Source organism: Chiroxiphia lanceolata, chromosome 5, assembly GCF_009829145.1.
Source record: "Chiroxiphia lanceolata isolate bChiLan1 chromosome 5, bChiLan1.pri, whole genome shotgun sequence".
Lineage (NCBI taxonomy): Eukaryota > Metazoa > Chordata > Aves > Passeriformes > Pipridae > Chiroxiphia > Chiroxiphia lanceolata.
The window spans coordinates 23,209,324-23,237,311 of NC_045641.1; the positions used below are offsets into that span (position 1 = coordinate 23,209,324).

At 38.4% G+C, this 27,988-nt stretch overlaps 1 protein-coding gene across 1 annotated transcript; it reads left to right on the plus strand.

Moving 5' to 3' along the window:
- Window positions 1-27,908, plus strand: FAM3C (FAM3 metabolism regulating signaling molecule C). Its single transcript, XM_032688654.1, has 10 exons — window positions 1-128; window positions 14,520-14,580; window positions 17,122-17,226; window positions 18,350-18,379; window positions 18,782-18,905; window positions 22,189-22,247; window positions 23,734-23,784; window positions 24,202-24,286; window positions 25,215-25,341; window positions 26,273-27,908. Exons 2-10 carry the CDS (start codon window positions 14,568-14,570, stop codon window positions 26,360-26,362), a joined length of 684 nt encoding a protein of 227 aa, XP_032544545.1. The 5' UTR covers window positions 1-128; window positions 14,520-14,567; the 3' UTR covers window positions 26,363-27,908.
- Window positions 27,909-27,988: the final 80 nt, after the last annotated feature.

The window sequence follows — 27,988 nt, forward strand, 5'->3', positions numbered from 1 at the left end:
GCCTCCCTCCGGCTGTGCGGCGGCGAAGGCTCCGCTCGGTTCCTGCTCGGGGCGGGCGGGCCGGGGCAGCCTGCGCGGCGCGGCCGCCGAGGGGACGCTGCACGCCGTGCCCGCGCCCTGCAGCCCAGGTGGGTGCTCGCGTTCTCCGTTCTCGGGGGCCGAGGGCGGCACAGCCCCCCGCGGGGTGTCCCGCCGCTGGCTCCGCCGCCCGGGCGCCCATCGCTCTCTTGTGCGCGGGGCAGCCGCGCCGCGCTGGCGCTGGCCGCCGGCCCCTGCCTTTGCCGCCGGCTCCCCGGGCGGTGCCCCTTCCCCCGGCGGTGCCCCTTCCCCGGGCCGCCTGACCCTTCCCCCGTTCCCTCCCGCCCGCGTCGGGTGAGGCCGGCCGGGGCTGCGGGTCAGAGGCAGGCGGCATCCCCGTTCCCGGGCCCTAGCCGGGCGGCGCGTCGGCCGGGAGTCTCCCGGCGCTTCCTCTCCTCCCCGTCCTCTTCCCCTCGTCCGCCGGCCTGGCCCAGCGAGGGGGCTCAGGGCCAGGCTGGAGGTGGTAGTGGGGCGGCGGCAGCCGGTCTCCGTTCCCTCCGGCCGGGGCGAGTGCCCGGTGCCGCCGGCGGAGGCGGGGGAGCAGGAGCTGGAGGGGGCACGGAGCGGTGGCGGCGGCCGGACAGGACACCCCGTCCAGTTAAACAAGCGAAGTGTTGGCGTTGTTGAAACACCCCTTGGTGCTGAAACAAAGACGGCGCAGTGCAAAATAAGTGGTGTTGCTTCTCGGTGATGGTGTTCCCTCCGCTTTCACTATGGAGTACTGGTCGCGGGCGCTGTTGGCAGATGAATCGTAAGGCTTGACTGAAACACTAAATACACCTGTACGGAGGGCAGCAGTGAACTCATAAGGAATTTGAATGTCCTGTTTGCAGAGAGATACTTGTCGAAGCAGCCTGTGTGTCTCTGGTTTCTGGCCTCTGAGTTGATGAAGTAGGAAAAATATAGAAATTTATATACTTTTTTTTTCTGGTAGGTAAGTGCTACCATATGTTAAGCCACATTTTTGGCTGAGCCGCTGGGGGGGGATGTGTAACTCACCTGACTCGTTTGTCTGCCCATTTTCTCTCATTTAAGAGGTTAAATAATAACGTAATAACTCCAGACTTGTGTGAAGATCTTTACGTATACCAGATATTTTTTTGTAACGTTCTGTGTGCCTTATAATGCCACACAGGCTTAGGGCCCATTGTTGGCTCTTTGGTGGTGAATCTGACTGCTCCTCTCTTTTAACATGGTATTATTTATTTAATACTAATAGGGGAATTATTTAGGAAAAAAAAATAATTCAAAACAACAAACTCATACCAGAAATAGCTGGTTAATGACTGTACAACAGTCGTGTTGTTTTTGGTTTGGGGGTTTTTTTAAGCTTTCGAAAGTACTCAAGGTATGAGTGTCTTCATTAGCACGTATTCTCCCCTAGGGATTCTTTTAAGTATGAAGAAATGTTTTTCATCTGTTGGTTTGTGTAGTTTGTGTGGCAAAGCAAGTTTTGTGACTTGCTTTAAGCCTGCGGGTAGGTTCTTCACAAGCTAATATTAGCTTGGTATTGTAATGCAATAACATCTAATCACTTCGGGGTGGAGGAAGCACAGGATTTGTTGCAAGCCATTGCTTCTATCTCTTTGCAAAAGTTCTGACCATTTCACCCAGTAAGAGTAAATAGTTAATAAAAGTTGCTTCACAGAACCACAGGTTACTGCTTAGCCTCTCTTAAGTGCGGCCCGAGTGCTTCAGGGCATATGTGCTCTACCCAGAATTATAGAATGGTTTGGGTTGGAAGCGGCCCTACAGAGCATGTAGTTCCAACCCTCCTGCTGTGGGCAGGGACACTTTTCAGTAGACCAGGTTTGCTCAAAGCCCCCTCCAACCTGGCTTTGAATGCATCCAGGGGTGGGATATCTATCGCCTCTCTGGCAAACCTGTGCTAGTGTCTCACCATTCTCCTAGGGAACCCCTGAGACACACCACTCATCACTGCTCTAGTCACTTGGACATTGAACTGCTGACCACAGCCATCCAGTGACCACCCACATTTAATGAGAACTCTGTGTTTTAAGAAGAGAGTGATAATGTAGAGTGAGAGATTTTAGTGGAACTTTGGGAAGCTAATATTTAAAAAGTGAATTCCTGCATGTTCAGTTTTCAGGTTTTTGGGGAAACATTATACTACAGGTAAAGGAATTTGTTTCCTTTTCTTCTTTTTTTTTTTTTTTTATTGGTAAGGTCATAAGATGAATTGGTACTATGCAAAAATACTTGTCTGTGTACAGATTGTTTTGTAGCCTGAAGATTAGGTGTCCATTAGATGAATCCACAGCAGACACAGAGAACACGTTCTTAAAGGTTTGAATTGTTGAAAGAGAATTTGTTATTCAAATAGAACTTAGGTTCTGGTTTTTAAACCAGCAGTCCCAGTGAAGTGAGGGAATTGACATGTGAGTGCTATGGTTGCAAGTCGTTCTACTTACATGTTCAGTTCTAAGTTTTTCACTAAAATCTGCTGAGAATTTATAGGATGCAAGGCTTAATTAATGTCAATCTTCATGTTTTATTTACCAGTGGCCAGCTGCACAACCCTGTGATAATCTTTTTGCTGTCAACAGTACTGGAATTATTGTAATTGTTTTGCAGTTTAGAAGGATCCCTCTGAGAAGTCACATGTTGATCTGAAACCAAGACTCTATGTAAATTCTCAAGAAGAATATCATTTACATTAGTTTCAGAAATCTTAGAGTCCTGCAGTGAGACCATGAGATGGGTGAGCAAAATTATCAGCCTGATGCTGCTGCGCTTTGCCTCTCAACACTCTTGAAAGTTGTCTACTAATCTGTCATAAGTTATGTTTTCTTTTACTGCATTAGGGTTCCCTAGTGAGCAAAATCATGTGGCCTGGGCTGGAGAAATGGTGAGTGGGCTGGAGCAGCCTGGCAGGGGAGCTCACCTGTCTTGTAAATTTTCATGGTTCTTGATATTATCTAGGCCTAAAGTTCTGTGACATGAGACCATGACAGAATGGTGAGAAGGAAGTAACTTTAAACTGGTATTGCTGCTTGAAACCTCGTTTCTTAGCATTTCTTAGCTTAAGCATCTGCAAATTATAAATAGGTGCTCCTAGCTTCCTGCTTCATCATCTAAAATTTTGTGTTTAACCATGAATCCAAGCATAGCCTCCTCATGCTTTTGTTACGGGTATATGTGTCCCAAGAGGACTTAAGGATATTTTTTCTTAAAAGGAATATGTTTCTGGATAATTTGTGAATCTAAATCTACCCTGTAATTTGTTTCCATCTGCTTGCATCTTGGTATTATCCACAAATTTAAAAACCTTATCCTTCTTCAGTAATACAAGTCATTGTACTACTTATTAAATAGTATTTTATGCGTTTGTAAATTCAGTCACATTAAACGTTTTACAGGGCATTAACAATCGGTACTCTTTTAGAATTATTTAACTGGTTTTGCTCCCCATATACAGTACCATATTTTTGTCATACAAAAGCAGTTTGTATCTTCATTTGCAGACTAAGCTGTAATTTAGCATTTTATACCTCTTGTTGGCCTCATACATCCTCAGTGCCAAGAGGATATGGAACAGACTTTGTGGAAGAGAGGAGAAATTTTGGAAGACTATCAGGACAGAGGGAGCTGGTGGAGTAAACTCTGCCCTGCATTTAATGTACACTGCTGTTGGGTCAGTTTCAATGGCAGAAAGTTGCACAATGTGTTTATATGTACAAACATGTGCTAGTTCTCGTGACAGTCCAGTTAAAATCTCAATTAACATTGAAATACACGACACAGTCTCCCCTCTAGTTATATGACTTGCTTTCTTGTGACTGGCTGACTTCCTTCACTTCTCCCACCCTTTCTCCAGTTGTCTTTTCTCTGTGAAGAAAGTAACCATCTCCTAGTAGCAAAGATTTTTTGTTTTTTCTTGATCTGTTTAACTTGATCACCAGTTAGTTGAGTCATCATTTCACAAACATTTAAGCTGGTATAAGCTAGTACTGCTGCTGGTAGAAAGCTGCTGACCTGCTCCCAGACATTAATTCTGCTTTTAGATCAGCCTGGATACTCTTGAGTTTACTAGGTGAGGTGGTTGAGAGAACTGGCATGACTGGCTGTGTGGTTGCTGGTGAACTGAACATTAGTGATACCTGAATGGTTTTGGAACTGCATTTACTGAGGGATGTCGTTCCTCAAATTAGTTCTTGGATATGGCTTATGTTTTTGATACTGGTTTTGATACTGTACCCAACCAAGATGTGGGTTATGAATCTTTATTTTAATATCTTCATGCTTAGAAACCAGTCTAGAAACTGCAGATTTTGGGGCTGGGCTGTCTTGTGTGTCTTCAGTAGAAAGAAGTGAGTCACTTGAGCTGTTAAGGATTGTGTCACTAACTGACTTCCTCTCCATTTCCAAGCACCTTCCACCTGGTCACCCACAAATGGTGGCCTGACCAGTGCTGATATGGACCAGTAGTAATGACTTGCCTGTACCACAGGAGCTGTGTGGTTCTGAGTGCCTCACACAGCATGGAGGTTATCAGTTACCAGCAACAGTCTCATATGTGCAGTGTGATCCCACTGTGCAGTACCTTGTAGGCATAGCACAGTCCTTCTGTGTGTTGAGCCTGCTGTGCTGCTGCTACCCCTTCTCCGCAGAGCTGATGTGCAATGCTTTCTCTGCTGGGTGCACCGCTTGGCCAGTGACTTCCTCTGTTAATCCTACAAAGGGCCAAAGCTGTGCCAGATGCTGCCTACACATGGTAGATGAGTGGATGAGAAGAGGTTCTGTGATGGAGCATGGGTTTCTGTATTCCTTAGAGAGAGAGGGAGAGATACCAACAGTGCTGTGAGCTGTGGCTTTCACCAGGGAGTATTTTCTCCTGAGACGTACACAGCTTCCTGCTGAGATCAGCTTGCTACTGAGCAAGGGTTAAAACTCCTTTCCAACATGCAGCCTCAGATAATGCTGAGCTTTTGTTAAAGAAGCTTAAATGCTTGGTAGCGTAGATTTGGGTTTTTTTCTGCAGTGTGCGAAGATGTCCCTTGTTACTATTAGTGGGCTTAATCCCCTCTGCCTTGCAAACTATATAGAACCTCTGTGCCTCACCATGTCTGCAGTCTCAGGATGCAGCTCTGTGATGGGTGTGGTGGTCTGTGCAATAAATAAATCTTATTAAAAAGATGATCATCTCGTTCTGACATCTGAAAGCTACTATCTAGAGTCTTACTGTGCTGGGGAGAAGAATAGTGCAGAGGAGCTGATCAGTTCTCCTGCAGTAAATCTGGAACTATAGAGGAAGTATTTGTAATGTTCCTTTCCTCTTCTGCTTTCTCGCTTCCTTGATAAATTTATTTAAAATGGGCCTCAGTGTAAAGTGATGTGCTGTAACCATTTTCATTTCATTTTCATATTTCATGGCTGGGCTTCATGGTGGTCATATGTGGTTCTATCAAGTCCCCAGTACATGAGAGAGATGGAACTTCTGGATTGGGTCCAGGGGTGGGCACCAAAGATAGCCAAGGCACTGGAGTATCTATCTTACAAGGATAGGTTGAGAGAATTGGGCCTCTTCAATCTCGAGAAGAGATGACTGAGATGTGATCTAATCAGTGTCTATAAGTACCTGAAGGCAGGGTGTTACGACCCGCCCCAGAAAAAGGGAGGGGGGTAACTCAGGTTTTTATCAATAATTCCCTTGGGGTGGATTAGAGTGAAACAACACTGAATAATCGGTGTCTGAAAACATATACTGGCAAGGTTTATTTTAACAATTCTGTATCAACAAGCATGCTAGCAGTTTGGGTGTTGTCATAAAACAATGCAACATAAAGATAACTTTTGGGGGGGGAGAAACTGTTTAGGGGAGAGGAAAACTAGGATGAGGGTAAGGGAAAAGAGAAGCTGAGAGTACAAAAGAAATGGACATAGTCACCGCCCACAGGATCCAGTGATGCTTGAGAGCGATGGTCATGATTCGCAGGCAGTGGGGGAAAAGGAGAACTCCCAAATTCTCAAAGTCACCAGTCAGTTTATATACCCTCAGCATGCTTTTGCACCTCCCTGGCATGAGGAGTTGTTTGCCTTCTAGGGCTTAGCACTGGAGGGAGGGATGGGCCCAATTGGCCACCTGAGATATCTTCTTGCCTTTTAGGGCTTAGCCCCTCTGAGGCAACTTCTTACCTTTTTAGGGCTTAGTCCACCTGAGGCATCTTCTTGCCTTTTTCGGGCAAGAAGGCACTGAGGGAATGGGCTCAACTGTCCATCTGGGGTATCCCCTTGCATTTTTAGGGCAAAAAGTCAAAGCCTGCAAACTCCTGGAGTGCATAAATCATTAACTATTTCAGTCTCTGACACAGGAGGCCAGGAGGATGAAGCCAGGCTTTTCTCTGTGGTGCTGAGCAATAGGACAAGAGGCAACAGTCAGAAACTGATGCACAGAAAGTTCCACCTGAATATGTTGAAGAATTTCTTTATTGTGTGGGTGACCAAGTACTGGAATCACAGAATCAAGTAGGTTGGAAAAGACCTCTGAGATCACAGAGTCTGACCTGTGACCTACACTGGTGGGTCAAATAGAGCATGGCACCAAGTGCCATATCCAGTTTGTTCTTAAACACCTCCAGGGACCGTGACTTCACCACCTGCCTGGGGAGCTCATTCCAATGCCCAACCCCTCTTTCTGTGAAGAACTTCTTTCTAATGTCCAACCTAAACCTCCTCTGACGCAGCTTAAGACTGTGTCCTGTTGCTCGTTGCCTGGGAGAGGAGACTGACCCCCACCTGGCTACAACCTCCTTTCAAGTAGTTGTAGAGAGTGATGAGGTCTCCCCTGAGCCTTCTCTTCTCCAGGCTAAACAACAGATTGCCCAGGGAGGTTGTGCAGTCTCCTTCACTGGAGATATTCAAGAACTGTCGGGATATAATCCTGTGCCATGTGCTCTAGGAGACCCTGCTTGACCAGGGAGGTCAGATCAGGTGACCCACTGTGGTCCTTTCCAACCTTACTCATTCTGTGATTTTTGAAGTTGTAGTAGTTATGTGTATGATTATTGTTCTTCAGGCACGTACCTTTTGATGTGGTAGTTCTGTTGAAATTTTCTGTATGGAGCAGGATAAGATATGTGGTAGTGATGTATTATACTAATAACAAACTTAGTGTTTTTTATTGATACAAAGATGTGAAAGCTGTTGTACATCTGAAACATCTGCTAGATTCTGGCAACACCTTGTTTCAAGTGAGACCTGGTGATTCTACAGATTAATGTGTTGCAAAGCTTTATTTACTCCTTCCTGTTGAGGAAAAACTGAACAGACTTTGCTCTCTTATAAAATCAAGGTCATTTTTCATTTCATGAAATCTGTCATTTTTTTCTTAAAAAAACATGACAGAAAACAAATCGGTAGTTTTAAACTTTTGAACAGGTAGTATTTACAGCAGTGCTTCAATTACAAAATAGTTCGTTCATCATTTGGCAGAAGAAAACGTTAAATCTCACTCTCTTAAATCTTTATTGTGAGATTTATGTACTTCTCTGTGATGAAATTAGGAAGTAAGTTTGTGAATGAGCTTCAGCAAATTGTTCTTGGGGATGTTATCTATCTGAACTCCAAAATGTGATATTATCCAACTCTATGAAATACAGAGCTAAGATTCTCTTTAATAGGTACGTCAGCAGCAATGGTATGGTGTACTTTATCGCATATAAATCATATGTTTTTTAGGGACCATAAGTCCCGTTTTTAACTATATGAACCAATAAATTTTGTGTAATATTTGAGGAGAGTCTTCAAAGTATGGATTGGGTGCTTATAAGGTTGGATGGTTGGTTTTGTTTGTTTGTTTTGTTGTTTGGGTTTTTTTTGTTGTTGGTTTCTTTTCTTGGATTGGTTTAGTTTTGTGGTTTTAATTGCAAAAGGAATGTGGATTGAGTTTCGTGTGGGAAGAATGCCTTAATACTTTTATCTCGAGCTTCCCAGGATTCAGAAGAATTTTTCAGTGTTTGAGACTGACTAGTTTATGTGTTGTGGGAAAGTACTGGCTCGATGCCATTGGCAAAAACTGGCATGATCAGTGATCTGAAATCCCATTTTGGGAACGTTAGTTTTGCACATCAGGTATGAAAACACTCTGGCACAATTCTGCTTCTTGTATTTGTTGTCCTGGAAGTGAAACCACATAGCAGTATTTGCGACATAGGACATGCAACGGTAGCTGAATTACCTATTTTTAATTTTGGAATAAACTTGGGTTTAATTTCATAAATTTATCTTCGTTCATTTGGAGTAGATATAATTTGATAGATAAAATCTCGTTTTAACAAGCAAACACTTTGGATCTAAATCAGTTGTCTGGAATATCAAGATGAATCATAATGTGTATATAGAAGAATACAATTCAGGTGATATCATTTTTGTAAGAAAGTAATCATTATACTTCATGGTAGCATGTGTTGCAAAGGAGAAAATACATGTTCATGAGTCTCGAAGTTGTTCTGTGTGGACAGACCTTTGAAGGTCTGCTTATGTGAAGTTCTCCCATAACCACAAAGATTTCATATGGATGCAGGAGTGCTGTTTGTAGGAAACAACTACTTGGGTCACAACCTGTGTTACCAGAAGAGACAAACAGTGCATGATTATACGATAAAATTGAGCTGCACTGTTTATTTTTCAAAGATGTAATTCTTTTCTATGTTGGTCCTTCACTTGTTTCAAATTAAACGAATTTTGTAAACGTGGTGGAAAAACTATTCGTAGCCTAGCAGAAGAGTAAGCAATCTGGATAAGAAAATACATCCTGCCTTTGAATAAAATTATCATATTAGAAACCTAGATTCCCACTCAGATTTAGCCTTAGAATGATTTTGAATGTCTCAGCTGTTTGGTCCATGGCATATAATTCAGGCTGACACAACCACTGGTTTAAAACCAGAATTCACATAAGAATAACTAGTATGGTCCTTGATGTGTCTAATTCATTGTGTAATTTTGAGTAAAAAACCACCACTACTCTGAACTGCTTGAACACAACAAACTGAAATGTCAGCGGAGGTTGGATTATTCAAAATGTTGCTTCATTGATTGCATTTTACCAGTTATGAAAAGCTAAATTTTTTGGTTGGTTTGGTTTGTTGATTGTTTTTGCTCTTCTCTGACAGGAATAAAATGCATCTGCTAATCACTGAAGAAGGCAGTTTGTGCTAAAAAAAAAAACAAAACAAAACAAAAAAAAAACCCAACCAATGTCCTAATCTACTAATGTCTTGGAAATAAAAATAAAAGCTCAAGCCTTTCTTTTTTTTTTTAATGCTTGTCTAATTCTAGTATGGTGTATGCTGTTCATATTAACAAGTAGCACTAATAGTAAATGCAGACAAAAACAGGTGTGACATTATTCGAACTTGTTTAAAAGCATGAAAACGTTTAAGTCCGGATTTAGGGGGATGATTTCGCTCTGAATTTAATGCAAAGCATCTCAGGCTGATACCGATTTAGTATTACATACTCTGGGTACAGATTTTCATATCATGGTGTAGAAATATGGGGTTAATATTGAAGGGGACATTAATTTGTACCTGTAGACTACCTGTGTTAAGAAAAACTGTCCCTGATATTTTTTCAGGTTGTTATGATGATTTACAGCCTCCTTTTATATTTTTTGTTTATCCTAGTAGGTGGAAGGTTGTTTCTCTTCAATATTATAAATACAAACAAGTAAGCAGCAACCAGGGAATACTGGGAACAGTTGATCTTGGCATATTTTGTTACAAAGTATATATTATAAAATATATATGTATTTAAAATATATATTTAAAATTATACTATGAATAAATAGTATTTTTACAAAATTAAATATATTTTAAAATTACACCTTAAAGATAAGAGGCAAAGGTGTCTGATCCTTACTTCCCTCACTTTCACAGTTTAGTGCAAAGCAGACTTGATTCTTTTATCCCTTAGTTAGTTTATGTAGGTCATGTAATTCTTATCTAGATTCCTCCATTTAGGGGTTACGCGTTAAGATAGACAGGAAAAAACTGCACATGGGTCTCAGATAAAAGTCAAGACAGCACACAGAGCAAAGTATTTTTTGTTTGTATAGGCAGAGCAGAGTAGCTGCCTTTTTTTCTTTTTTTTCATACACAGCAGTCCTGATGGTACAGCTCACAATGAGCAGTTACATTTTTGTGGCAGTACGACATTTTTGACCCCTGTATTAGAGAGCTGCTATAATCTCTTGAATCCTGTTCTTCATTTCTGCTGCCTGTCCTGCCGCACTCAATGTCCGTTTTGAAGTGTATTACTTTCTGTTTTATTAAATATCATTGTTGATTTTGGGACCACTTTGTAATCAGCTAAGGTTAGAATTCAAAATTATCTTGACCTTCTAAATTTTTGCCTCTCATCTTTGCTTGTTTTTATGTGCCCATTTTGTAAGTATAATCTGTGCATGTTATGATATTGCTAATGGAAACGCTGTTACCTGAGAATGAAATAGACTAATCTGCATGTTTCCTTATTATCCTTAAAAACATTAATTACAATCGTGTTTGAAAAACCCTTTTAAACGTTGAGTACATTGCAAGTGGCCACAGCTTTCTGCACAGTAAGTAGGACAGAGGCTGTGCCCAAGTGACGTGTGTCCCATGGCACCATCTCTGGACAAGAGTGTCAAGAAAGCCTGATGAATCGACAGAATTGAATTGCATTCAGCTTAGGACTGAAATCTGGATTTCATTCAGTAGTGCGTCAGTGTGGCAGTATTAATAAGTACTGTTTGTGTGTATTTTGTCAGTTACCTCAATGCAGTTTCCTCTTGCACCATGATTCTAAGAGGTAAACTTGCTTGATGATGATCCTGTCTAACACATGAATGTAGAAAAAATTCATTCTTTTTATTATCTAATGAAACATGATTATGGGCTCGTAATTTTCCTAAATGAAGTTATATTGTAAGCTTCCTCTGTGAAGTACCTAGCAGGGTTCCCTCAAGAGACACAGGTTGCTTTTAAAAGCAGATATCTGCTGCTCCACTGGTTGAAGGTATGGATAAAAATATGTGCAGTAGCTCTGTGAACTTATCTGCTAAATTTGTTGTATTTGTGTTGAGTTTGTCATCCCACACAAGTTAATGAACAAGTGGGACGGAGTGGAGGGAAAGCCCTTTGTTTTTTCTCTCTTTTTTTTTTAATTTTTTTTTTTTAATTGTAAGCTGCTGTTTTCTGTGTAGCATCTTGGGGGTTGTTTGGAGTGGCTTTGGCACCGGAAACTGCAACATCTGGATATTGCCCCGGCCTTGGAGCAAAATACAATGCATAAGGATGGATGGAGTAGAAAAAAAAGTAATCAATAACCTTAGCTCTCAACTGTCTTTCCACATTTTCACTCTATAGCAGTTTGCATCTAGAATAAATAACCCTTTTCTGCATGGACAGACATGCAATTCCATACAGGGAACTGGACAAATTCAAGAACCTTTAACTTGTCTTCTCTCATTCAGGTTCTTTTGAGGACAGCTCCTCATTTCAAGGCACTTTCTGCTGCATTTGAGGGATTTTTTTGGTTTCTTTGCACCTCCCAAGTTTTGAACCTTGACTGATAAACCTCCTAAGTTTTGTGCTACGAAAACAATCTGAAGAAAAAGATGATCTGTGTTTTGAGTCATGCAGTATAAGGCTTCTCAAAACCATCCATTTTACTTTGCAACTTGGAGATATTGATCGCTTCTGTTGCCTGTTTTGTGATGCTCTCTTTGGCTTTTGCTTCTGTATAGGGTCCTGCTGTACTCACTGGGGTACTGTCTGTCAACCCTGCTGTATCTCCTGCCTCAGTCTCTGACTAATAAGTGATAAATGTCAGCCTTGTTGTACTGCCTCACAGAGAATAATTATGTAGTAATAAAGAGATTATTTGTATTACTCGACATTCATAAATCAAGAAGATATTTAGGTTCTAATTCTGCTGCCCCTGTTTGATGGAATCTTACGCCAAAGAAGAGAAAAATAGTGTTTGGGTTATTTTGACCTATTTTTAAAGCAGTCAAAGGAATGTTGTTTTGGTATTGGTTTTATGCACCTGAGTATGCATGAAGCTCAGTTATGGTCCTGTGTTCTTTGTTTTTAAGTGATCCTAAGATGTGCACTATTAGAAATTCCAAATCCATTTTTTAATGAGTCCTCTGATTTCAGTTGTGAGATCTAATACCGAAGATATGGAGTAATGGTCTTGAAGCATTCATAAAAGCTGTCCTGTTTTATTCCTGTTCTGTCTTGAAATAATAAAAAAAACCCTCTAAGGTAATGCGGTGCAGGGAAAGGACATGGCATCCATAAATTATTGTCCTGCAGCTGGAAAGGGCTGTGCAGTGCTTATCTGTACTGTAGCATTACTGTATTTATCCTGTAGATCAAAACCCACGATATTTTGATATACTGTAATTTAGAAAAAGAATTTCTAAATCGCTTTTGAAGTTCCTTTCAAGGTGACACATGGCATACTCATTTTTCCTTTTCCTAAATCAAAAACATTCCACACTTTAAAAAAAACCCAAACCATGTTCTCTGTTGTATATTTTTTGATGGCAAGAAATAACAATTGTTGAAATGGGTGGAAGGAGATGTTAGGATAAAGGCAGTCAAGATTGGATCAGGATTGTTTCACTTAGATTCTGCTTTCTGGTTTTGTTCGTATTTTTGCTTTCACACTTTTGAATTCATGATGTGTATTTGTTTAGAGTAAAACAAAATAGGAAACTTTAGTGTTTTTTGAGTGCAGCCTTATAACAAGCTTGTAGTTGTTCAAACTACAGACAGTGTTTATTTTAACACTGATATATTTCTGGGGGTGGGGAGAGGAAGGAGCCTAAAATAATTCTATTCACAGACTTTGAAATAAAATGAGTTTATCTGCCCTGACAGATTCTTTGTCTTTTTACAAGACAGATGAATACTAGCCTTTCACTGAAAGAAAATGTTATTTCTGGATATAATATGTGACTATAAATATAATGGATATATTATGCCCATAATATGCTATGAGATTTCCCTTATAGTACAACATTAGCACTCAAAAACATGTCTGCTTTTCAAACTTTGTTGATACATATTTTCAAATTCTTATACAGTAGAAATGAATATTTTTATATTTGCATTTGTTTTTTCCCCTTTATTTCTCTACTGGCCATTTTCTTGGAAACTTGAAGCAGTAGAGCACAATGAGTCTTTGTCAAAGAGGATCTGGACACAAATCACTGAACTTGAAGATACTGAACTAAGTGAAGGCAAAAGTTTGTCTGCATAATACTGATTTATTTTTTTTTTCTCCCTAGCGTAAACCATAAAAACTATGTGGGGGCTTTGGTGCTTGTCTCCAAATGATTTGCATTTCTAATAACAGTATTTTTTCAAACAGTTTTAAAGATAATGTTTTTGATGTTGTTCAAAATCATGGCATAGGACTGCAGACCATTAGGGAATGCTGTAGCTTTTGTGATGGGGGATCTGGGGCAGCTACTTGGATTAGGGTGATAGCTGATTACATGTTTTCAAATGTGCCTCAGTGTAGATGATTCAGGGGAAACTTGAACCAGATGTCCAGACTCAGTGCAGCATGGGCCCACCAAGGCTGAGCATGACCAGGGTGCAGAGTGCAGATTTGGTACAGCCCGGGGCACAGCATCACTTGAGGAGGAGGTGATAGTCTCTGAGCAGAGCCTGTGGAGTTTGTGGCCCATTTTGACTCTGTATGGTGGCACACTCTTCTCAAGAAGATGATTTTGGAAACTTACGTGGTGTTTGCTCATAGACAGTGATTTTCTGTTTATTCTGAAATAGTTTGAGTACTAAGTTTGGTGCTTCTGTCATCATTGACCATCATATTAGTCTTCTGGATGTAGCTAAAAGTGACAGATGTGTTGTTACATTTCTGTAAAGCATAGATTAAAGTATTGAAATTACCTTCTTTCGATTCTACTGAGTGCAGTTTACGCAATACCCTAAAGACCAAAATGCTTAAATCTTTTCTCTCTAAATCATAGTTTGCTGTGTTATGTTGCCAAATAACAACTTGCATCCAGAAGTTGGTAGGACTTCGAAGCAGTGCAGATGGAGTTGTTGACTTTTATTACATAGCTTTTGGAAATTAAAGACTTCATAGATAGAGCACTGGTAAATACTTATGTCACAAATTGAAGGACTGAAAGTTAAACTGAATTTGTAGTGGATTTGAGGACATTGATTTAATGTTTTTTTTCAGAACACTTGTTTCATGGAGTAGCAAGTAAAAGCAAGACATCAGAAATCCCTCTTAAATCTTGCCTTTACTGTGAGCGTTAAGAAATAGGTATTCAGAACAATTATCGTTAATTTTATTGACTAGAAAATCTATGGACTTTTTTTCTGTTAACTCATCACAAAAGTGCTTATTTGGTTGTAATTACAATGATGTGTTGGTTTTTTTTCCTGCAGGTGGCTATTTTTAATGCAATAGCATCGTTAGCTGGTTGAAGACTAAACATGAGAATAGCAGGTAAGCACGCTCTGTAAAATCAGACTTAGGTCACTTCTGTAACAACTGCTATGGACAATATTAACAAGTTGTGACAATAAGTCACAGAATCATAGAATACTGTGTTGGAAGAGACCTCAAGAGACCTCAAGAATCATCTGGTCCAACTTTTCTTGGCAAAAGCACAGTCTAAACAAGATGGTTGCCTAACCATGCGATCTCCCCATGTGAAAAGGGGGGATTTTCTCAAATGCTTAGTGTTTAATTAGTCTGTTAGCACCCCAGGAAAGCCAGGATCATTGTGCCTGCACAGTCTGTCAGTTATGGGGACCCTTCACTGAACTTCCTTTATGTTTAGGTGGAGCTTGAGTGACTCTAGTCATACATGCTTTTGTTACTGATTGGTGTAAAATTCTCTCTCTTTGCTCCTAAAGATACAGTCAATAAAATACAGAGCACGAGTAGGGGGTGATCATAAATATGCAACACCATTGGGGGTCATACCTTGGAGGTGGGCAACTTTGGGATAGAGATGTGTGTGTTATTACAGTTAAGCTTCGATGAACAAAGTTCATCTGAGGAGAGAGATTTCACCACGGTTGTTGGCTCAACAGCAGGACATCTTTCCTACCTCCCTTGGTTGACAGGTGCTATATGGTTTATCAGCTGCAAAGTGCCACCAAGTTCCACTCCCTGCAGGGATTTTAACAGCCTGGCCATGGTGTTTTCACTCTGCTCCACCTGCCATTTCATCCCCCTTAGCATGGGTTGTAGATTGTGTGTGGCAGGGGAATCATTGTGGGATAGGTTGTCGAGCATGCTTATGGCATTCCATCCAGGGAGTAGCAGCTGCATTTTACCCTATAATTTCCATACCATTGTAACTTCTGTTTGAAGGTGAATATAACTTCCTCTAATTTGACCTACACCCATCTTTCTGCAGTGGCCCAGCACCCTGTTCAACCAAATCTTAAAAATGTCCAAATTGGAGAATCCACCACTTCCGTGGGGAGATTATTCCAACTGTTGATTGTTCTCATTGTGAAAAATTTTTCTTCTGTTTCCAATTGGAATCTCCCCCAGAGGAACTTGTACCCACTTCTTAACGTACGTTCAAATCATGTTTTCTCCAGTGCTTATATGTAGTTCTCTTCCCTTCAAGTGCAGTGATCTTTGGAGTTCCAGCATAATATTTTTAAATTAAGTTTGCATCTGTGTTTTCTTACATCATAGTATGTATGTGCTCACACACAAAAAAAGGAGGATCAACTACAGGCAAAAACCTCTTGTATCTCTTCATCTTTCTTTTCTGTTTTCATCCCCTTATCTTTTTTTAGCCTTTTAGAAGGATTGATTAGCCTCTCTCATGCTTCTGAAGGCTGAGTAATCTGTCTATTTTAAGGTTTTCTGAACAGCCCATCACAGCAGCAGTCTGAGATGTGCAGGAATACATAAGTTTGTTTTTTTCTGAAGGATTTATTTGGCTGGCAATGTGAGAAACAGAAGTGTGCTTTAAGGTAGCTTCTTCCAACCAGTTTGGCATACTGCAGAGAGACAGGAAGGCAAGATGTTGATCAGATGCCTTCTCACCCAACTTCTACTCTCAGTCAGTATTTTACAGTAAGATAAATAGGCGTAAAAATGTATTTCAAATTATGCTAAAAATGGCGAGGTTCATGGCAGTGCCCCATACATTCAAGTTTCCATTTCAGATGTAAGTTGCTGAGGTTGTGTGGTTCCAGCTCTTCTCCCAGGAGATAGATTGGCCACTCAGTGCTGGAGAAAGTTTGGCTCTAAAACTTTGAGATACCCAGGGCTTCAGTATATTAAAAGGGGGAGGGGAGAGGTACTGCTTTTACTTACTTTTTAAAATAGCTCTTTTGAGCCATCAAACTTGCTTTTGAAGATCATTAATATAAGTTTGTTGAAAAGTAGGTGAGAATGCTTTTTTCTGGTTGGCTGGTGGTTTTTGGTGGTTTTGTTTTTTTAACATAATACTCAGAGCTGACTGACCATAGCAGCCAAGCTACAGTATATTAACAGATCCTAATCAGTCTCAGTCTTGGCCATACATTAAAATAGAGGTAGCTCAATTTGAGATGGGGGGGTGGGAAGCACAGTATCTGAACAGGGAGGAAACAGGTGCTCATGGCTAAGAACAGGGAAGTGGAATGAGAGGTGGGAATTTCGTGTTTGGGCAACAAACAGGTAGATCAGCTTAGTTCATCTTGTCAAACTCAATTTTCATGGAAAAGTCTTTGGTTTCTCTTGGCTTCTGAGCTGAATTGGTGGACTGTGGTGTCAGGCAAGCATGAAACAGGAGAAAGCTAAGAGCAGAGTATGCATGTGGTATGGTAACCTCATGGACTGGTGCAGTTACATTCTACATTATAATGTCCATTTTCTGCAGGTTAATTCTGTTTAGTAAGTCCCCAAATGATCATATTGTTTCTGAGTTCCCCATAGTGTAATCTGATATACAATTCTCATGTTGTCAGTTTTGGTGAACTAATGTTGCCATTTGCAGATAATTTTTTGAAACTTTTCTCTGTTTCCTAACAGGTGCTGCAAAGTTGGTAGTTGTCATAGCAATATTTTTGTTGACGTTTTATGTCATATCTCAAGTGTTTGAAATAAAAATGGATGCAAACTTAGGACACATATTTGGTAAGTGGTGACTTTGTTTTCTCTGTACATCTGTTAATATTTACTTGAGCTGTAATCAAGAACATCATATTCATTGTTCTTTAAGCTTGACTTAGGCTCTTACACTTAAGAATTCTGTGTTTGTTTTTAATACGTATACTTGTTATTTTATATATATATAATAGATAATGTGTGTATTAAATTATTTTCTGTATGAAATACTTAAAGTACTCTCTTATGTTAAGTGCATCAGTTTGATTCTTTTGCTTGCCAAGTATACATCATTTTACCTGCTTTTTTTTTTTACTGGTACTTGCATTCTTAGTGTAGAGTTGCAAACTAGGTGACCTGAATGATGTTTCTGGAAACCTGTGTTCTGCCTTACTACTGCTAAAGAAATTCAGAATTTGTTTTGGGTGGGCTTTTTTGCTTGCACAGGTACACTACCATGTTAAGTTGAATGTGCAGTAATCAAAACATTTCAGATGTGCCCAGGTTCTACACAGAGAAGGATTAGCAGCTGAGGTGTCTTAAAATTTAAGTCTGTTTTGAGCCAGCATTATCTTTAAAGGTGCTTTTTATTACCAAAAACCCACCAAAGAATTTTAGGTACATGGGTAGAGTTCATGTTCGTTAGCTCCAGATTACTGCAGTGTGAGCCAACATCTGAACCCGTCAGCAGAGATAACTTTAATAACCATCGAAGAGACAGAGGTGTCATTAAGGTGTGTGCATGATGAGGTCACTTGTGTCTCTTCCTATCCCAAGAAAGGGAGTCACAAATGGCTGGGTTGAAATACACCTCAGTTGCAGCTTCCAGTCTGAGGTGAAAGGAACCCCATCCTCCTGAAGCTGTAAGAGGGAAATCCATTTCGCTTTAGTGCCCACCCCTCCATAAACCCTTGGAGGTTTTGTATCTTCATGGATCTTTGTGTTAATCAGAGAATAATAAATTAAGGCAGTGTTCTGAATGGTTCTACTGTGTAAAAGTTGCTTTTTATTGGAGCATAGTATTCAGATGTATTCGATACTTCATTTCAACCAACCTGTTTTTATAGAGGTACAGAAAGATTTTTTACATTTATAGGATATTTTGTAGCAGATGACACTTTACATCTTGTAAAATTTTCCTTTTTCATTTTAGCTAGATCAGCATTGGATGCAGCTGCACGCTGTGAGTATTCATATGCATGTGTTACTGCTGTGACTTGCTTTTGCTAGTAACAGAAAGACTGTTGAATTTTCATAGTTAAGGAAGTTTTAATTAGACTTTAAATGCAATCAGAAACTAATTTTCCTCTTTTCCTGATTTTTTCCTTAATTTCTGGTAAAGTCTATTTTGTAGTTTTGGCTTGTGGCTTTTGATGACAGTGCCAGAGCAAGCAGCAGGGTGACAGCAAGAAGTTAGAATAATGAGGTACTTCAGAAACCTAGATTATTTTAATGCAAATACAGATGTGATGTTTTTTGCTTTTGCTCTTTTCCTTGAATTCCTTCAGAAAAGTAACTGATGTTATTTGTCTGTTAGCTACCTATGGTGTTGTCTGTAAAATCTTGTTTTATTTCCTTTTGGAAGCTACAAAACCTCCAAGATACAAATGTGGAATCTCTAAAGCTTGTCCTGAAAAGCATTTTGCATTCAAAATGTCAAGTGGAGCAGCGAATGTAGTTGGACCTAAAATTTGCGTAGAGGATAATGTGTAAGTATTTTTACCTGTTATCTCAAAGTATCTCTTTCCAATACTGTCTTAGATCACTTTGCACATAAAATCAATAGCTTAAATTAGGTTTTGTTTTGCCAACAGTCTGACCATATGAAAAAATTACATTGCATTATAACTTTATCTCTGAAGCGTACTTAATGCTCTGCAGTAAATGCAGTAATGTATGTTATTTTAATACACACAAGACAGTTTGCACTTTATATCAGGTTTACAGATTGAAGGGTTAGGTAAACTTTGTCAAATCAGATGCACACTTGCCTCTAAGTAACTTGTCCTTATGCCTCTAACAGTAATTCAGTGAATTATTTTATTGTCTTTTTCAAGTCATCTTTTAAGCTGTATTTCCGTAGTACCACTGTCAGAACACATTTTCCACTTCTCTTTAAAGGTTGATTTCAAAAGGGGAAATAGTATTTTAACAATTGGTATTTAACTGTGCTAATAGTAACTAAAGCTATTAAACTTAAAATAATTGTGAAATGAGGAAAAGAACTGCTCGAGACACAGTTTGGTTTTAAGTCTTCTATTTTTAATAACGATATTTTTGACAGTATTATCAATAATACTGCATCTAGAGTATTTAACTGCATACCTTTCAGTAATCCCCATAATGGGAATAATAGTATTTATTTTTAGACTGTTTTTTTCCTCGTAGGTTGTTCCTCTTCATTGTCACCCAGAGTGTGCAGCTTCCTATTAACATTATCTGTCTACTCGATTTTGCAGGTGACGTCAGAAAAGATGTTACTGTTGTCAGATTTTTTTAATATCAGTCACACTTAAAGCCTTTGCCTTCCATTTGCATTTAAACTACTTTAGTAGCTGTTTGTCAGCCCACATTATGTTAGTACAGAGAAACATGTATAGCAGTTGGTGCTAATGAATTCTAGAACAAATGTCAACTTCACTGTGAGCAAAAGAACCCCACGTAGTATAGTAAATAGGATAGTTAATCTATAAGACAATAAAACATATTGGTTAACATTTTCCATCACTTTACTCTCTAAAGTAACTGTAAGACTAGTCTCAAATGATCTTAAAGAAAAGACTATTTTTAGCACTAACTCTGGCATTCTGTTGGGAGGCTGACTTAGCTCAAGCTTGCTCGCTTGTGTAGGAGTCACTTTGCAGCAGAGCATCACGGTGTAGTTGGGGAGCACGTGCGAGCTCACCTTGGCACATACTAACTACAAGCTGCTAGGTTTTGCTTTCCATTCTTGTCAGTGACTCATTTTGTGACCTTGGACAGGCTTATCTAATCTCCTGGCGAGGTATTTTTGTTGGTGTTACAAAACTTGTTACCATCTCGTTCTAGTTGCTTAATATAGGAAGCTTAATATCTGTGAAGGCTTAAGCTGATTCAGTGATTAAAAGTTCTGGGAGTGTAAGGAATACTTTAATTTTGGGATTGTAGGGTTATTTTCTTTGTTGGGTTTTTTTTTAATGTATCACTTACTGGTTAACTAAGAAGAGATTGTTGTTCCTGTCAAAAAAAAAGTAAAAAATCTTCTACTGGATATTTTACTGAAGAAAGTGATGAAAAGAAAGTAGTTGCTGGCAAGAGTTCTCTATTCTGTTAGTACTAGTGCACACTTCAGTGCACAGCTATTGCATTTTAAAGTCCAGTTTGCCTTGGCAAAAATCTTTCTGGTTTGCTTCAGAGGAGGACTTGTCATGTCTGTTTAAATGTCCACCAGAAAATGTGATTGATTTTATGTGGTCTCCTGCTTTGCTCATAAGAGGTTTTATTTCTCTTTCAAAAGCTCTCATAACTTGTTGATTGTAGATTCTTGTAGAATTGCAAGAATTCTAAAACTGATGAAGGGCTGCCCTCCTGTGAGAAGCTGTTGCACTGCAGCCTGTTATGTTTGTGAAGGTGCACAAGCTGTCTCAAGTGTATATCGTAGTATATCAGAACTCTGGAAAAAAAACTTATTTCCTCTTCAGAAGCTGTTTTATTAGAGATATTTTGTGAACTCACTCCTGCAAAGTTTTTTTTTTCTGGTTACTTTGTACTCTTCTTCATATTTCCAAAACAGGAAAGCAGGAACAAGTTTTCATAATTTGTAAATTATGTTTACAGAGTAGGTTTTTCCTTATACATTAAATGTAAGGATGTCGCCAGGTTTATGAAAGCACTAAAGGTGCCGATATGATTCAGAATGCATGTAATTTCTCAATCTTTAATTATATAGATATTTTAGTGTGAAACAGGAACTCTGCTGTGTAGAAGCTCAGTTATAGCCTTCTTCTGTATTGGGAGGACATAATCCGAATTAGAAAAAAAATACTGGACTCATCATCAAAATATTATTGTAGTCGCTACTTCTTGGGATTTTTAGAAGGGGTGATACTTCTTTACCACCAACTTCTCCATGCAGTTTTACTTCCTCTGTTAAGAAGCCAGTTGCATGATTGTGCCATGGTAGCCTGATATCAGAATGTTGCACTAAATTCCTTTAATAACTAATAATTTTTGCATTCATGGTTGCACGATTTTTTGTTGTCTGAATCCATTGTAACTTTATGGATGTGTGGAATTTCAGTGTCTAGTCACCTCAGTATTAGATATTTTTGGACTGTTATTTATTTACAGAGAATTTTTGATTAAAATGAAAGGGAATTCTTATTATTTTTTTGTAAATTAAGTGTCCACTAAATTTTGTATGAGGAAAGGAGTGTGTTCAGAACTTCACTGCCTTCTTGCATTTATGTTCCAGTCTTTATTTGCCATATGTTTTTCTTGTTTAGAACGGATGCTCAGACATGACATGAAAATCTTATTTCTTGATGTGATGCTGTAATGTGAGTTTAAATGCTGTTCAGTTAGCTTTTAAACTCATTAACACATTTTTGTTTATCATGTGCTTACAACAAAAAAAAAACTTTAAGATGCTGACTATGTGACTGTGCCAAGTTCCTCAAGTTAATATTTGGTTCAGGCTCTTTAGCTGCAAGATATTTTTTTACATAAATTAATAACACTATTTTTGTGACATTTTTAATATACAGACATACTTTGAAATGAAGATGAACAAGTGATCAAATTAAATCAGTACAACTGGAGATACTTGTGTTATTCTCAATTCGGTGGTGCCATAAGAGCACACAGATTAGTTCAAGGAGATTTTGCTTCATTTAATTACTCATGAATGTATGGTCTTTTAACTATGTAACTTCTAGAGTTTGATCCGATTTAAAAAACAGGAATATTTCACATCAGAAAATTTTCCTATTAAAAATATTTATTTTGTTTCAGTTTAATGAGTGGAGTTAAAAATAATGTTGGCAGAGGAATAAATGTGGCCTTGGTCAATGGTAAGTGACATTTTATGTGAATAAGTTGTCTTCATTTTCAAATTGTTTCCAAAATTTAAGGTGAAAAAGTCAGGGATGATGAAAGGCAAGCAGTATGAGAAAAGGAAGCACTCAGCTTATTTATACTGAGATAATGTCAGATCTTGGCACTGATACCTTTTTGTTACAAAGTAGAAAAACTCAGTGTGTTTTTGTTTCTAAAAATGAGCTGTAAAAATAGCAACAGTGGAGTGCTCTGGTGACATCAGATAAATTCCTAATACACAACAAGATGGAAAAAGACATGAGATGCATCCTACTTTTGCCCTTGTGTGTTGCCACCACTAATAAAACTGTAGCCTGCATTCTTCTGTTGCTCTGTTTTCAGTGAAACTTCTTTAACAATTTTGGTACTACATGGAAAGACTAGCTTATTATTTCTTAGCTTGAATCTGTATATTTGGTCTATAGATCTTGTCCCTAAATACGTGATGTTAGGTAATTTTGTTCAGGGTTCTTAATTTTCATTAAAACCAAACAAACTTAACTGTGCGTTACCTTGCAAGCTGAACTGAATGTCAGTACTGGCAGATTTCTCCTTAATGTGTAGGAAGCAATTCCTTGTAGCACTGAGATAGCACTTCGTCAATTCACTGTAATATAAATTCATGTTATTTTTGGACTGTAGTTAGGTTTACATCATCTAAAGCATGCCTTATAAACCTATGCTGCTTTCCTAAATTGTCTTAATCTGTTCAAAACCAAAATACCTATCTTTGTATTTTATAGCTCCAGTCTTTCTCTCTGTCTTCCAAACTTTAAATGAATGTATATACTAAAAAAAGTCTACCTTCCATCAAATACTGCCTTTGTAGACAGCATAATAAAAAAAAGCTAATGAGGTATACTATATTGTCCATTTTTTTCTATCTATTCTGATGTTTAAATCTACTAACAATTTCCAGTCTATAGGGAAACATGCAGTGTAATTTTAGTCTTCCTTACTTTGCATGTGGCACTAAAGGCAGTCCATAGCTGTACTGTCTGTTTTTGCAGAACCAACTTTAAAAAACGCAAATATATGTACTGAACGCTCTGTATTTGTTTTAGAGGATGTAGGTGTTTTATTTTAGATTCCACTTGAAGTGAAATCAGAAGTTTGCAAAGAATCATAGAATGGTCAGGGCTGGAAGGGATCTTAAAAGATCACCCAGTTCCAACCCCCCTGCCATGGATAGGGACACTTTGCACTAGACCAGGTTACTCAAAGCCCCATCCAACCTGGCCTTCAACACTTTATGGATCGTCTCACTTTTTTTCCTCTTATGTTTTCCTGCACTTTTTCGCAAAGTACTGTTTAAGGAACAATTTTCATAAAAGTTAAGAATTATCATTTATATAGTGTCTTCTGGAAGAGTCAGTAACAGGAGTGTTGGGCATGTTTTCTGTAAGGTAATTTTGGTTAAATTCAATAACACCAAATATTTCTTTTTCTCTTTCCCTCTAGGTAAAACAGGAGAAGCATTAGACACTAAGTTCTTTGACATGTGGGGAGGAGGTAGGTGCAGTTTAGCTGGTCAGAAACAACAAATGTGCTTTTTTCCCTTCTCCAGACTCCATTTGCTGTGGTGGTTTAACAGGATAGTTAAGGGAGTGGTTCACCTCTACCTTTGTAATTGTGAGGAGAGTGCAGCTTACACAAATAGCTGAGGTGGAAGGAAATGGTATGGTTAATCAAACAAACTTGTTCTCTAGAGTAGTTCTCACTAGTCTTTACACAATATGTATTGAACTCTTTCTATAAATTAAGAGTTCTCTGATGCATTTTATCTTTCTCTCACTTCAGCATCTTTTTATAAATGCTAAGTACATTTAAAAATATTCTTAAAATAATATCTTCACAGAAAGACATTGCAGATGTTTAAGTATAGAACTGTGGCTTGTTAATGAACAGTTTTGTGTTCTTTCTTTTCAGATGTGGCACCATTTATTGAATTTCTGAAGTCCATCCAGGATGGAACAATAGTGTTAATGGCAACATATGATGATGGTGCAACGAAGTATGTAATTGATTTTAAATAGCAAGTGTTGCTTTAAACTTTTAAATGCTAGTTTATACTGAAAAAAAAAAATACATTCCTTTTCACACAATCACTTTAAATAAGGATTTGTTTTTCCAAGATTACAGATTTGAAACTGTACTTTCCATTTATTAGTTTTATAATGCTGATGTGATTTGGGAACATCAAAGATCAAATTAAAACTAAGTAGATGTATGTACATATTTACTTAGAGAGCTGTTAGGTGTATACTTTTGTGAGAAACAAAAGTAAATTAGATATTAAATTAGACCCTTAGCAGAAATATCATGAGTGTTTGTTTCTGAAGACCCTGTAGGTAACTTAAAGGAAGAAATGAAGAGCTGCTATTTGGAGATTTTGTAATGATAACTTATCCTACAGAATTGTTTTCCCTTCCATACTGAAATTATCCTTCTTGGGCCTACAGGCACTGAACTGTGCTGTGGGGCAGCAGTCTGAATTTTGAATTAACTGACCCAAGCAGACAAGAACTTCTTTCGTATATTCAGGCCATTCCTCTAATCTAAAATAGCTTTCATTTTATCTAGACTTCAGCTTGAGCCTGCAAACTATATTTACTTTAAAGGTTGACTTTTTTAGTTGCTTGGAGAATTGCTAACATGACTTGAGATATATGTATAAATTCTCACAGGAGAGGGTTCTTGGCTTTTGTTGGTGTACTAATAGGTTTGTATCCTGGTTCCTGGAGCTTATAGCATGAAAGAGCAGCGTTCATTGCATCAGGTGATGTTAGAACTAGCCTTATCTGATTTTGAAAGATAGATCTTGCCCAATATTTACTGACTTAAACTATATTTAATCAGATTAAAGATGATTGGTTCACTGAGCAACGAAAGCTCTAAGGGCATATGTTTTATTCACATATGGAACTTCTGTTTTGTTCAAGGCTTAATGAGGAAGCACGGAAACTGATTGCTGAACTGGGAAGCACATCAATTACCAACCTTGGCTTCAGAGACAACTGGGTCTTCTGCGGTGGAAAAGGAATTAAGACTAAAAGTCCATTTGAACAGGTCTGTGATTCTTTAACTTACTGGAATTTAACAGCTTGCGTTAATAAAGGCGTAGCATGTTTTATAAATGCCGTGCATTTTTACAAGATGACTATCTATTGCAGTAGTGGCACACAGTGTTATTTTCAGATTTTTTTTCCTTGAGTAGCCTCCTCCTTTTAAACACAACAAAAAGATTCTTTGGTGACTCAGAAATAAGAAAAAAATGTTACATGGGGTAGATCTTAATATGCCAATAACTAGATCATTTATCTTTCTAATGAATCAAATTCAAAACTTGCCTAACGCTTGTATTTTAGGTGCACTAACAATGGTGAACTTCCGACAGATAAGTGGTAGTTAAGGCCTTGGTGTTCCCAGCTGTTATCTTTGCTCTTCTCTCAAAAATTATTTCTGCTACAGCAAAATTTATGAAATAGAGTATGTTCCCATGCTTTAGCTGTTAAAATTCAGTATGTGTCAATGATGCCTTTAATTACTGGTAAATGCAGCTTTGAACTAGGAGAGGAAGGAAGATGCATTTTCATTTGCCAGCTTTGCAAGGGAGTGGAAACCAGTGCAGAGCAGTGGCAAACTCTTGGAGGCAATAGTGTCTTACCTGACTGTAGATCATTGCTTTGTGGTGGTTCATGCTTTAATGCAGTTGGTCTTTCCTTGGTTGTCTCTCTTCCTAAATAAACATCCATAATAAAATTTAAAAATGTTTTCCTGGTGTGGCTTAACTATTTGTAGCATACACTTGTCTGAGCAAGTTACATTAAGTGGTGAATGCTGGGAGATCGTTACATTTGATATGAAGGACAAGAGGCTAATAGTGATGTTTTTCTTTTTGTCCATAGCCTGAAAATAAGTAAATGTCTTAAAGCTGTGAGTTAAAGCAAAAGGATAAATGACTTCACATTAACAGCAGATTGATGTTTTCCATTTATAGCACATAAAGAATAACAAGGACACAAACAAGTATGAAGGCTGGCCAGAAGTTGTCGAGATGGAAGGCTGTATCCCTCAGAAACAAGACTAAATGAAAACAAAAGGAAAGGATAAAGAATACAGAAGAAAATGCACTTTCTGCTATTATTAGAGAGAGGGCTATGAAGGAGACTGCACTGTAAATAATATTTTTAAAGCATGCAGCCATCTTGTCAGTGTGTGCATGAGCACTGACATTTTGAATAGTGGGATTATTTATTGCTAACACACATAGAAATTCTTTTTGTAAATATGTCCAAAATAAAAGAAACATCAAATCATTTCTATGCAGGTTTCTTAAAAGCACAGTATTTAGTTTTGCCTGTGGTAAATAATATCTTGTAGATAACTGGCCAATAAATTACATATGTGGACAATAAATAGATCCTGACAAATGTACTGTCTTCTTAACAGTGCAGTGTTGCTGTGACTATGTAAACTTAATGGAATATTGTAGATTTTAGTGATAAATTAATAAGGAGCTTTAATTTTTTTTATCCTCTGCCTTTTTAATGGCAGCATCACTTTTTATTAAAGCTATTTGGTTACTCTGATACTGCATGCTCCAAAAATTTTTGTAGTTCCCCATGAAAACTGAATAATCAGCAAAGGAAGAATATATGATTGTGTAACACAGGTATGCCACGAAAAGCACAATAGAAATTATTTTTTTTTATCTTTAGGGGATGAACAAAAATAAATATATAAATAGTGTGTGTGATATTTAAAACAGACTTGGAGGAATTTGTACTTAACTTGAAAGTGTTTACTTTATGGAAGAGACTTGGCATGTTAAACAGCAGTACTGTGAGTAATTTGTTCAGTTTTTATTGCAATTCTTGTACTGCTGCTTAACCATTGATTCTCTCTATGGCTATTCAGCTGTAGTGGCTGGTCATGTAGTAAATGTGCATAATGGAACAGCTTCCTCTTTCAGTTCTAACATCAGAATTAGATTTCACGTCCCAAATAGCCTGTTGGAAAATAGTCTGCCTTCTAGTGAGAGTTGTTTCAGGGTACACAGTTGTGATCCTTTACCACCCATGTTACTTCTAATGTGAGCTGAGGCAATCTGTTCTTCCACTGAAATGTTAAGAGCATTGTGTCTTGGGTTATGCAAAGTGTTACTTGTAAACTTAACTGACAATGCTTCCTTCATCCTTTTTTTTAATGGAAAAAAATGAACCAAGTTTAAGTGGCCTTATTCTGTAGCTTGTATGAGAGCTGTGAGAAGACCTTGCTTTCTTTGTAAATTTCTGTTTAAGTAGGGCCAGCTTGAACTTTTCCTGAAACTAAGTAAGATATAACTGACGGTGTCTGTATTCACAAATTAAGGGCTGACACAGAATTGGCTGTAATCTCTTGGGCTTTATGTCATGAGTTTTGGTATATTCGGCGTAAACTTCAAGCTAGTACCATGGGGCAAAAACCACAAAGGATTTTTCAAGAACCCACAGTGAGTTTAACACAGAGGCATTAGAAATACTATTATTGTTGATGTTTTCTGAGACAAAATCTGTGCACTAAAAATTTCAAGCAATATTGAGAATTACCTTGTAAGACAAATAAATAACCTCTGATACCAGAGTAAGACTGGATTCTGAGTTGTTCTCTATGTTTAACTAGCCTGTTAAATAATGTGGGTTTCCATCAGTTTTAATGTAGAACAACAGTAAAC